Here is a 12,455-nt window from a genome sequence, read left to right as displayed (position 1 = left end):
ATATGTGTGTATACATATATATATGTATATACACATATATATCCTTTTTTAATGTTTATTTTTGAGAGAGAGCAAGCAAGAGAGGGGCAGAGAGAGGGAAACAGAGGATCTGAAGCAGGCTCTGTGCTGACAGCAGAGAGCCTGATGCGGGGCTCAAACTCATGAACCATGAGATCATGACCTGAGCCAAAGTGGCTGAGCCACCCAGGCGCCCCAAAGATTTGCATATATTTTGTACTTCTTTGGTGGTGGGGGCAGGGTGCAAATGTAAATACTAACAGAATTGTCTTCTCACTTCTTAAAGATTATTCAGTGGATTTCTGAGAATATCTCTGCCTGCCATTCATTTGACCTCATTCAGGAATTTATAATTGGTAGGTGTTGCTGATGGTGCATATTAAGTTGAATCCTTGACCCTTTTACTGGAGGGAGAACAGTAAATTGATAATGGCTCAATCTGTCAAAATGTTGGTTAGGAGCTTTTTTTTTTTTTTTTTAACTCTATATCAGTCAGCAGCTAATTAAATTTCATTCTCTCATGGTCTGTGAGAAGTTGCGGCCATTCAGAGACTGATAGGATATATGATCTTCATTCTATAACCTTATTAGTGATTTTTTCTCCCCTGTGAGATGTAACTTTCTTAGTTCAGTTTTGTGTTGGCCAGTTCCATGTGAAGTGGTATAACATCACTGGGATAGATAGAAGTACCAAATAAGTTTTATTATTATTATTCTCCTTGTAAAGAGCAGAACCTGAACATTTAGTGAAAGTGAAACAATAATAGCTAGGCTTTCCAGGGTAAGGATAAGGCAATAAAAACACTTTTGGGTTTGCTTGTTGTGGTGAATGACAGTGTCTACTGCCTTATTCTTATTAAACCATGTCTTTTTTTTTTTTCCTTTCCTTTCACAAATCTGTTCAGCTTCTTCATATTGGAGCATGTGTCCAGAGACCAGTAACATGGATAAACTTTTGCCATATTCCTCAGTGCTCACTTGGAATACAGTAAGTTAACCCTTTGTGTTCTTTATGTAATTAAAATTGATTGACCGTCATGGGTCATTTGTAGGACATCCCTGTCACAGTAACCATGGCTGTGATTTCATTTGTCTTTTGACTGATAAGGATCTGAGTTGGAGTTTTCTGGCAGAAAAATAATAGTAAATACTTGCTGTGAGCCAAAGTATTTATATAAAATGGAATTGAAGGTGAAGGTATAGAATATGTGTTACTCTTCTTACGACTAAGAATTAAGCCTCATCTGTCATCTTCAAATGGTATTTTAATTTTTTTTAGCAACTAGGGTGGATTAAAATATTTCTTAGGTTTTTATTAATGAGGAAGGGCTGGGCCAATGCTATTGTTTGTAAGCTGCTCTGTTTACTAAGTAGATTTACTAAGACCTCTTCCCAGCCTCATAAGGAAAATCTATAATAAGTGTAGAGCTTCAAGATCAGTAGAAGTTAGTAATCCTGAGCAAATTCACTCCATTCAACCTTTTCTTCCTCTTGGTCCTTCCTCTCTACTTTTCAGTTGGGAAGTGCTGAGATAAAATATTGTTTCTTTTCCCCTAAACATGGGGCAGTAAACTGAGTTTTTGTTGGATCAGAAAGCAAAAACCATGGGGTGCCTGGATGGCTCAGTCGGTTAAGTGTCTGACTTTGACTTCGTCTCAGGTCATGATCTCACGGTCCATGAATTCGAGCCCCAGATGGGGCTCTGTGCTGACAGCTCAGAGCCTGGAGCCCTGTTTGGATTTTGTGTCTCCCTCCCTCTCTCTCTGCCCCTCCCCGGCTCGTGCTCTGTCTCTCTCTCTCTCTCAAAAATAAATGAACATTTTTTTAAAAGCAAAAACCATGTATAGGCTGCCCCTGAAAAAGGTTTCTTCTTTCGTATTTAGATGTTAGAACTATATGCTTAGTCTCAAGGCAGTGGTTTGTATCAAAAAGGCATTTAGAAAAATAAATTTACTTTAGGTAACACAGACATAGGAAAATAAGTACTGGCATAAATTGTGATACTTGCCCATTTTGTATTTAGACTATCTAAATATAATCAGGTGTGTTTGATTCATTCCTAAATTTTCTGTATGCACAGTGGTAGCGTTTTCCTAAAGGCCCTTCCATCTTTTACTGTAAAGAGTTATTAAATTTTCCTGCTTCGCTGTAGAAAAACAAGGAAAAGATGAGCTTGTTCCTTCACCAGGCCCTCACTGTTTCCTTTGAGAACCCTTGTGAATAGACATGCAGACTGTAAGTGATGCAGCAGGAAGTTTGCAGGTTAAACCACAAAGTCAGGAAATACACGTCTCTGCCTCCTTTCCCCTCCACCCAACCCTGTCATCCTCTTGTGTTCAGTGTCTGACAGGTGGGGACCGGGAACCCCTCTAATTCCCAGAGTTGTGTTTAAGGATGGAGCATGTGTTCATTGGATGACCCATGACAGGCTCATCTTGACAGGCAATTCTTCACCTTTGCATTTCTCATGACTTTGTGGGGGCAGAGGAGCTCTTGTAGACACATAGAATGATGGCAGCAAGTCCTGTGAGCAGTACAGTGTAAAAAACCCCCAGTTGTAATCACCATCTACTGAGCTTGTTTTAGCATTTTCCACATTGCCCTAAACTTGCAGTGGTTAGAGTAGGTTGCCTTAAAGGTCTCTTCTAATCCTAAATTTCTGAGTGTATGCATATCTTTAGCACTGATGTAAATCATTTACTTTTGCTTTTTCTAATCTGCAAATGCTCTTAATCCTACACCTTAATAAACAGTTGCCACAGTAGGAGACATTAATTTCATGCATCTGTATGGAGACAGATTATTTCTGTAAATAATTGAATTGTATTTAAGTTACTAGAACATACGATGCTCTTACACATAGATAATCCTGAATTGTGCTTTGCAAACAATTATCCTTGTTCTACCTATTTTAAAATGCCATTTATAACCTAAACCTGTAGTAAAATTTTAATGCTTTTTTAAAGTGTCTTCTCTACTGAGTAGTGATAAGTGAAACACAAAATATATTTTTATCACTGGCTTTCAGTGGTCATAGCAGACAACTCAGTTGCTTGAATATTCTGGAAATTTATTTCTCCATTGCTATGATGCCCCTTTCCACAGGAATGTTGTAGGTCAGTAAAAATCCAGGACATTTAAGTTTTAAATAAATACCAGATTTTATTTCTACATAACACCTTATAAATTAATTTCTAGTATATCATCTTTTTTTTTTAGAAAATAAAAGGTGAATTCACTAGTTGAGAGTCTAACCTACATAATTATTATAGAAACACACTTCCAAAATAACTGAATGAAAGGCAATCTTGGAAGTTTATAATTTTTATTGAAATTTTTGTTTAATTTTTTTAATGTTTATTTTTGAGAGAGAGATTGAGAGAGACAAAGCATGAGCTGGGAAGGGGCAGAGAGAGGGGGAGACAGAGAATCCCAAGCAGGCTTCAAGCTGTCAACACAGAGCCCAACGTGGGGCTTGAACTCACAAACTGTGAGATCATGACCTGAGCCAAAGTCAGATACTTAACCAACTGAGCCACCCAGGTGCCCTGAAATTTTTGTTTTAATGCTCACTAGGTAGCAGAATGTTATAATTTGGTCTTCCAGGTGTGAATTGTATATCTTTCATATTTGTCATGGTGATACTGCTGTATAAACTCTTCATGGAGATTTTTTTATTTCTGAAATTATGGTGGAGAATGAGGTAAAGAAAAATCTTCCGCTAAAGTCAAAAAAGAACCCCATTAATCTTGGTTCCTCCTAGTGAGGCAGGGGCTAACTATAATGTAATACATTTAAGCAAAAGAGAAGAAGAGGGACGAAGAAGCAATAAAAAAAAGAAGGAACATGTCCCCCTGATTATTACACTTCATGGTGCAAATGTAATTTGCCTAATTTGTTCTTAAATGGAAATGTGTAAATATTAAACTATTTGCTCTGTATTCCTAATAGTCTTCTCCTTTCCTTCAGAAACCCTGTCATCTATTGTAATCATAACTTTGAAGAACATTTCCCTTCCCAAGGCAAAAGATGGGCTGTGTTCACTGTTATTTATAAACCCCAAGGTTTATTTAAAGTAGAGGTTAGCAAACTGGGAGCTGCCCTTAGCTTCTGTCTGTGCAGAAAACACTTCCTGAAGGCTCAAGTTTGTGGTGGTTGATAGGTTTAGCAGTTGTGTGTATGTTTTTTCCCCACGATAGGAAATTCCTGGAATAACCCTTGTGACAGAAGAGATCGCGTTGCCTTTCATGAAGGTAAGTCCTTATAGGCAGAGGCGAGACCACGGCTGTGCACGGCTTCCTTGCTGGTCTCTACGCCCAACTGGAGTCCCGTCCCTGCTGCCCCAAGTATTAAGGTGGTTCCCAGGGGGGCTTGTAAGCTGTTGGGGGAGGATGTGGGTAGGGGTTAGTTCTCTAGAAAATCCATTCTAAGGGGTTGAGTAGTCACTGATAGTGATATTATGGCAATTCTTAATACTCTTCGGAGAGGGCAGTTTTCTGAAGATAGAGAATTACAGGGCTCAATGGAAACCATATAGAACTGGTCCTTTCCACCGCACCTCAAATCAGTTCACACTGGAGGAGTTCTTTCTTGTAAACTGTCCTTGGAGGACCTGGTAGCTGTTTCTTTACTTCATTTGTGCTCCCACCTCCTTGTCATATGTGCGCGCATACACACACACACACACACACACACACATACCTATTAAGTAACCTGGACTGGGATTATCTACTTTCCTTCTGGTTCTAAGAACCGCTTTTCTGTTTCTCAAAAGTGATCTGTAGTGGCTCTGTATGTGGTCTCTGTGAAGCTTCTGCACACCCCCTTCCTGCCATGAAGTGGTAGCTATTAGTGTCTTTCTGCAGTTTGGTGGTTTCAGAAGAGTTTCTGAGTACAATAGGGAGAATGGGGTGGGGTGAGCAGAAAAGAATGTGTATGTAGTTAAAAACTGGAGAGTATTTTAGCAGTATTCTTGAAGCTCTTTTGTTGTTTTTGGCATTGCTTCCTGTTAATTGTAGTTTGGTGTGTAGTGGGAAATCTCAAGTTTTGCCAGCAGGCAGCTCACTGTGCTGTGCCCTTTCATTTACACTTGATTCTTGTGAGTTCATGAAGGGCAGGCCAGGCCTGGGCAGCTGGGGTGAAAGCCATGAGGTCTGAGGTTACGGTGATGCCCTTCGAGTGAGAGAGGGCCAATGGGGGCAGGTGTAGTGGTTCTGGGTTTTGGTCCTAAGAAGGGTCCTTCAAGGAGACCAACAAGTGATGATTCTCGGCCACAGCCTGAGACCACTGGGAAGCTCGACAAAGGGAGGAAGATGGAGGGGAAAGAAAGGTTTGATTAATAGCTTAAAAGGTTCTTAAGACCCTCTCTCCTTTCATTTTTTTTCTGCTTTTATCACTAGTCCTACCAAACCCATAATGTGTTTAGTGGACACACAATAAGCCACACAATGGAAAATTTTAAAGAGAAACCAGTGTCACCCACAATTCTACAGGTCCTAACATATCAACTGTCGGTCCCCCTCACCCCCACCACTTCCTCCTGGTCTCTGTCCTAGGTATGCATTTATTACCTAGTAGTAGTGGCCATCTAGAGATACTGAATAAAGATGGCAAATCATATCAAGCAGTTTTCATGCTGCCACGTGATGTCATGATTATGATCTCTAATGCCTCCATAGAATTCTGCTGGGTTGTGTGTCCTCATTAATCATTTTTCTGTTTTGAAAGATTTACTGTCTTCAGCCCCCATTTTAAAAAATTGCTACTAAAAATGACGTCTCAGTGAATATTTTTATATCGACAGTTTTTCCTTTGATTTATTCCCCCCAAGGAGTATTACTGGGTGAAAGACTGACAGTTTTGATAGCTTTTGATTCTTATTGCCAAATTGGTATTTTAAAAAGAAGTTGCAGGTGAGCCTGGGTGGCTCAGTCAGTTGAGCATCTGACTCTTGATTTCCGCTCAGGTAAGTGATCTCATGGTTTGTGGGTTCAAGCCCTATGTTGGGCTGAGTGCATACAGCATGGAGCCTGTTTGGGATGATCTCTTTCCCTCTCTCTCTGACTCTCCACCTCTCGTTCTCTCTCTCAAAATGAATAAACTTTTAAAAAAAGTTGTGATTAACTTACAAGGAATGTACGAGTTCATCAGTTTTACTATAACCTTATCACTGTCGTATATTTTCATTTAAAAAATTAAGTATAAAAGAGTGATGTGAGGGTTCTCTTCATTTTTTACCCCTTGGCTTAATGCTAAGAATATGATTTGCTTTGCTTAGGAACAAAGTGGCTTGTTTTTGCACTTTTTCTTTCTTCTTTTTTCTATTTGCATATTTGTGTGTAAAATGATGCGTTTTTATCTTGTTTGTGTTTTCTCTCCCTTGATATTCCCTCTGCCTTCTCACTAATTTCTCCTCTCCCCTAATTATCTTTAGCATTTGGCCTTGCAGACAGCTGTCTTCCAAACCTGCTGAGGAGCTCTCCCACTGCTCTACATGTATCTACACGCTGGCAGGAAGGGTTACAATAGCACAGGTTCCAACTATAGATCTCTTCACGACCTGACCTTGTCCACACAGACAAGATCTGTCTGGGAAGTTGAAGGTACACTGCTGGGATGGGCTTTGGGCTCAGGAGGAGATGGTACTAAATTTGGTTCCGCCAGCTCCCCAGCCCCCACCCCAATCACTCAGCATGGGAGACCCTAATCAGAACCTCCCAGCTCACAGGACACCTGGCTCTGATCTGTCTCACGTTTGCTCATTTCTGCTTGCACAATACCCCTCACTATAAGCCGCTGCCTTTGACCTACTTCTTCTACCCCAAGTCCCAGCTTAATTATATTGCGATGGACCTGCTGGCAGTGGCTCAATCCCCACCACCCCCATCCCGCTCCTCCCTCCCGGGTCCCAGTTATATGACTGTTCTTGCCATGCTTATTCAGCTACAGGACTTGGCTCTGAGTACCTATGACCTGAATCACAAGTTACCTTTCGAATGCATGCTTGCTGCCAGAATTTCCATGAGGCCCAAGGGACCCCTATTTACTCTGACCACACTTGCTTCCATTCTCCTTGGTAGATGACTGCCCTGATAAGGAGTCAGGAGAGGGAAAGGCAAAGTGAAACTAGATAAGCACTTTCTTCCTGCTCTCTCTGCAAATAATTCTCCTGTGGAGTACTTTACAAACGTTTAACATATGAATATGTAATTTAACTAGCATAAACCAGTTACGTTAGAAGTTTATCACCTGAAAGACAAGTGGCTTCCTTGCTTTATAAAATGGTTTCCAAAAGATTTTAAACAATTAAACAACAAGTATATTGGAACAAGGTCCTTGCCTTAAAAGCAGTGTTATCAAGAGTGACCTTCCTATGAATGATTTTACCCCTTCATAAAACATGGTTTTTTCTGGGGAAGTGGCCATTTTTGTGAAAGGTTTAAAATTACCCTTGATTAAAAAAAATTTTTTTTAATCTTTATTTATTTTTGAGACAGAGACAGAGTGTGAGCAGGGGAGGAGCAGAGAGAGAGAGAGAGAGACACAGAATCTGAAGCAGGCTCCAGGCCCTGAGCTGTCTGCACAGAGCCTGACACGGGGCTGCTGACGAACTGAGAGATCATGACCTGAGCCAAAGTCGGACGCTCAACTGACTGAGTCACCCAGGCGCCCCAAAATTACCTTTGATTTTATGGTGAGAAGAGAAACTATTAAAACTGTCCAACCACAAGAGCACCTAAGGATTAAAATATATAAACCACCTACTTGAATATAAAGATAAAAGGTGAACAAGCATATCACGGATGGAGAAATGGGGAATTTTTACCAAAGGTTTTTTTGGGGGTTTTGTTTTGTTTTTTTAACATTTTGTTCATTTTTTGAGAGAGGGGGAGACACAGGATCCAAGCAGGCTCCTGGCTCTGAGCTGTCAGCACAGAGCCAACACGGGGCTCGAACCCACCAACCATGATGAGATCATGACCTGAGTCAAAGTCGGACGCCCAACTGACTAAGCCACCCAGGCGCCCCTACCAAAGTATTTTTTAAGCCAGACATCTCTATTTTCATTTTATAAAGTAAGGAAACCTTTTTGTCATTTGATTAGAGATTAACTATCTGACCCAGAGACTGGGAAAGTCAGAGACTTAAATTCCCTTCCCACTTACTTCCACTCAGAAGTGAGGGTGTTATGTCAAATGCCTATTTGGGGTCTCAGTACCCCTGAGCAATTGGGAAAACAATTATTGGCACCTGGGCTCTTCTCCGTGTAGAGGCTTGTTTATTTAATTATGCTTCTTCACTTAAAAAGTGTTTTAAGAATACTGTTTTAATTGGGTAGAGCACGGGTGTCATTAAGTGCTTGGTGAAATACAACACTTTTTCCCTTGACCCTCCCAGTACAGACAACCACCATCATTTAAATAAAAGGTTGGTTAGAGATCCGAAGTAGCAACAAAATTACAACGTAATAGCTTACAATTTTAAAAATGAGGATTGTTGCTTTGATAACAATGTAGCATTACCAGAAATGTCAATTGGTTATATGACAAATAGTGATTTTTCCAAAGATCAGTCTGTATATATGTGATACTATGGTAAAACTAGACATACACTTTTGGTCTTCATCCATGATTCCTGACAGAGTTCCTTATAATTTCTTAAGTGGTAAGAGCTACAGGGACATCTTGTGTTATATTTAGTGTTTGTTCCCAGTGCCTGAAACCACCCGGGGACACAAAGGTGTAAAGAATGTCTTTTTTTTATTCATAGCAAGCTCCTTTCAGCTGCAGCCAAGTTATGTTAATAAGGTGATTTTTCGAAAGCACCTAAGACTAGGAGCTGGTTATCTAAAGAACCGAACACGTGATTAGAAAGTTGGAAATTTAAGCCCATTCCCTCCTCACTTCCAGAGGTAAGAGAGAGTAGCCGTAGATTGAGTTCAGTCCCCAATGACCAATGATTTAATCAATCCTGCCTATGTAATAGAGCCTCCATAAAGAACCTTTACTGAAGGAGTTTGAAGAGTTTCTGAGATGGATGAACAGGTGAAGTTGTAGGAGAGTGGTGTTCCTGAAGAATGCATGGAAACTCAGCCCTTTCCCCCATGACTTGTCTTATTTATCTCTTCCATCTGGTGGTTCCTTAGTTGTTGTTGTTGTTTTTTAAATGTTTGTTTATTTATTTAAGTTTATTTTTGAGAGAGAGAGTGTGTGTGTGGGGGGGGAGGGGCAGAGAGAGAGGGAGACACAGAATCCGAAGCAGGCTCCAGGCTCTGAGCTGTCAACGCAGAGCCCCATGCAGGGCTCAAACCCACTAACCATGAGATTGTGGCCTGAGCCAAAGTCAGTCACTTAACCAACTGAACCACCCAGGTACCACTAATGTTTCTTTATTTTGAGAGGGAGAGAGGGAATGAGGACATGGGCACTGTGTATGAGTGAGCTTGGGAGGGGCAGTGAGAGAGTGAGAGAATCCCAAACAGGCTCCATGCTTGGTGGGGAGCCCAACAAGGAGCTCAATGTCAGAACCGTGAAATCTTGACTTATGCTGAAATCGAGAGTTGGACTCTTAACCGACTGAGCCACCCAAGTGCCCCTGGTTTTCCTTAGTTGTATCCTTTTACAATAAACCAATATATAATAAGTAAACTGGTTTTTTTTTTTACTTCTGTGGGTTACTCCAGTGAATTATCAAACCCCAGGGGGTGTTGGGAACCTCCAGTTTTATAGGCAGCCTGTGGGATTTGATGCTGTCTTCAGGTAGTGTCAGAACTGAGTTAAACTATAGGACACCCAGGTGGTGTTGGAGAATTAATGGATGGGGGCAGGGGTGGAGCTCACACATTTAGTGACAGCAGAAGTGAAGTCTTCTGTGAACAGACTGTTGTAGAAAAGTTTTTCCTGTACAACATATTTTCTGGGGCAGTGAGTTATGACAAGTTCAGTGAATATTGTCAAACATAATTTTATGATGCTACAAAGAAATACTACCTATTAGAAATGGAGCACTAGGCTGGTATATTCATTTCTATTATATCTACAGAGATGGGGGTATCTTCAGTTTATATCTCAGATGATGAAACTGAGGAACAGACTGAGTCACTAGGCTGTGCTGCTGTTATTCATAGGTTTGGTTGGAGATGTTCTGTTGAATGCTTAAGGTTGAAAGGAGGGAAATAGCATTGGCTTCCTCAGGGTATATGCTGATTGTGAAATGTGAAATGGAATAGTTTAGAGTCATATTTAGTGACTACATTAAAATGCAGCCCATTAAAAATGGCTAAGGGAGCCACCTGGCTGGGCAAAGAAGAGAGATTGTTTTTTCCTAGGTGTTGAGAAGAAAGAGGAAGTTAATTTATAAGTAGGAGAACTGGCACTTACAACATGCAGTCCCCTTTGTGGGAAGCTTCAGGAGACCTAGTCACTGGTCCTCTGTATGGATCTAATGATCTGTTTAGAGCATTTTGGCTTAATATGGTGCTTTGCTGGGTTTATGGACACACAGGTGTTTCTATGTTCTATCTGCACTAGAGGTAGTGGGTCACTGTGTTTCTCTGGGCTGCAAATAGAAGTTGATACTGAGATGGTATCTACTGAACAAATTGGATTGATGCTTTAGTTCTGCTAGTTGAGCCCTGGCATGAAGAGTAAAGGTCTCTGAGTTGGCTTCTTCTTCTCTAAGAAGATGATGGTTAATCAGATGTAGAACCAAAGCCAGAGGGACTTTTAGAAATAAAAGGCAGATTTTTGTTTTGTTTTGTTTTTTTGTTTTTCCTGGCAGTAATTTGCAGATGAGCCAGTACCACAGGGATTTTTTTTCCCTCCTAAAATCAACTGGCAACCCAAATCATTAATGGGGAACAGTCCCTTAATGTAATTCTTTGGTCCTTTGGTTCAATTAATTGTTTTGATGGGCTTCCTTTAATAATTATTTCATGTCCTCCTAAGAGATAAAAGGAGATTATTTTTCAAGAGGAGACCTGGGATAATTTGCCTTCTTTCAGAATCAAACTTTAAAACTCCTTCTTGTGCAAGAAAATACTTCTGGGGCTTCCCTGAGGATCTGATGGCTTCTAACACTAGCATCTCCCAGAAGTAGCTAAATTCATCAATATTTTTTTATAAGGTATTTTTGTGTATTTTAAAGCTTTGAGCTCTTCTGAAGTAGCCTGCAATGTTCTTTCTGGGCTGTTGTGGCTTTTACTTTGTGTTGATGCTGTTGTTTCTGATGAACACCATGTTGAGTTCACAACTGGTTCCATAAGTGCTAATTGAGCAACACAGGAGTGGTTTTCTGTGCTCCCAGGTTGACTGTTAGGATGTGACTGTGTAGCTTTCACTCCCTCTTCCCCCCTCTTTCTGTGTTAAAGCATCTAAAATTTTATCTTGGAGCTGCTTGAATTCTCTGGGTTAATGAGTATGCTTGTTTTTCATTGACGTTCGTTCGAGATCTGTCCTAGATTGGCTGACCTTCTCTTTGATCCTTTCTCCTACTATTTAACAACACAATCATGAGTCTTCAGACAGCTGGTTCTTCATCAGCCTGTAAACCAGGGGTGTAGATGAGGCAAATATGCGAGGCTGGGTGGGAGACTGGGATTACCTGGGCAGGCATGCTTAAGCAGGGTTCTCTGCCCTGGCTGAGCATTGGGGTTGCCCAGGGAACTTCTAAAACTCAGGAAGCTCAGGTCACACCCCACACCAGTTAAATGTCTAGGGGATGCAAGCCAGGTGTTTACTGAGGTTGGGAGTGACGTGCTAGAGGCAGCAATCTTTGCCACAGAGAACCAAGTACTATTGTTTGCTTTCTCTGCTTTCTCTAATGCTCTCTGATCTAAACCCCAGATCACTCCAGTCTTTCATTCAGTCTTTGCTCCCTCCCTACATGCCCCATCTGGAACATCCTCCCCTTGTCTTTTACATACTCAAATCTATTTTCAAACTCTGGGTCTTATCTATTACTTAGGCCTCCAAATAGACTTTCCAATTACAGTGATCCCTGAGAATTTTCATAACTTAAAAAATTACATCACTTACCTTGTAGATACCATGTAGCGACATCAGCCACTAATTGTTTTCACTTATGTTATGGCATGCAGCCCGGTGACATTCTTGAAAGACCCACCGGTTTAAGTAAAATATTTCTGGGACTTTTGATTAACAGTTGTTTCTTATTTAAAGTGTTTTTTGTTTGTTTATTTTTAACACTTAGATCCTTCTCCTTCTAACCCAGTGGTTTTGAACTATTTTAGGTTATGAATTCCTTTGAACATCTGGTGCAGGCTGTAGACCTTGTCCCCAGAAAATTGCTCCTACAAGTCACTCCATTTTACATACAATCAGTGGGTTCATAACCCTCTTGGAAACCTATCTATGGACTTGTTTTATCTGTTTATTCTCAGCTGAGAACAGGGATTTTTTTAATGGGGGAGGAAGGAG

At 40.7% G+C, this 12,455-nt stretch overlaps 1 protein-coding gene across 9 annotated transcripts in view; it reads left to right on the top strand.

Annotated features, from left to right (window-relative positions):
* Nucleotides 1–12,455, top strand: part of GSAP (gamma-secretase activating protein) — a 90,745-nt gene that overhangs the window by 54,706 nt on the left and 23,584 nt on the right. For all 9 annotated transcript variants that reach the window (XM_023250295.2, XM_045052300.1, XM_023250296.2 and 6 more), the window contains 3 exons: nucleotides 305–374; nucleotides 924–1,006; nucleotides 4,218–4,271. In XM_023250295.2, the coding sequence (XP_023106063.2) occupies nucleotides 305–374; nucleotides 924–1,006; nucleotides 4,218–4,271 (207 nt within the window). The remainder of the gene's footprint in view (nucleotides 1–304; nucleotides 375–923; nucleotides 1,007–4,217; nucleotides 4,272–12,455) is intronic.

The sequence above is a fragment of the Felis catus genome, chromosome A2 (assembly GCF_018350175.1).
Source record: "Felis catus isolate Fca126 chromosome A2, F.catus_Fca126_mat1.0, whole genome shotgun sequence".
Lineage (NCBI taxonomy): Eukaryota > Metazoa > Chordata > Mammalia > Carnivora > Felidae > Felis > Felis catus.
Note: the sequence above shows the minus strand (reverse complement) of the source record. Positions and strands in the feature narration are given on the sequence as shown.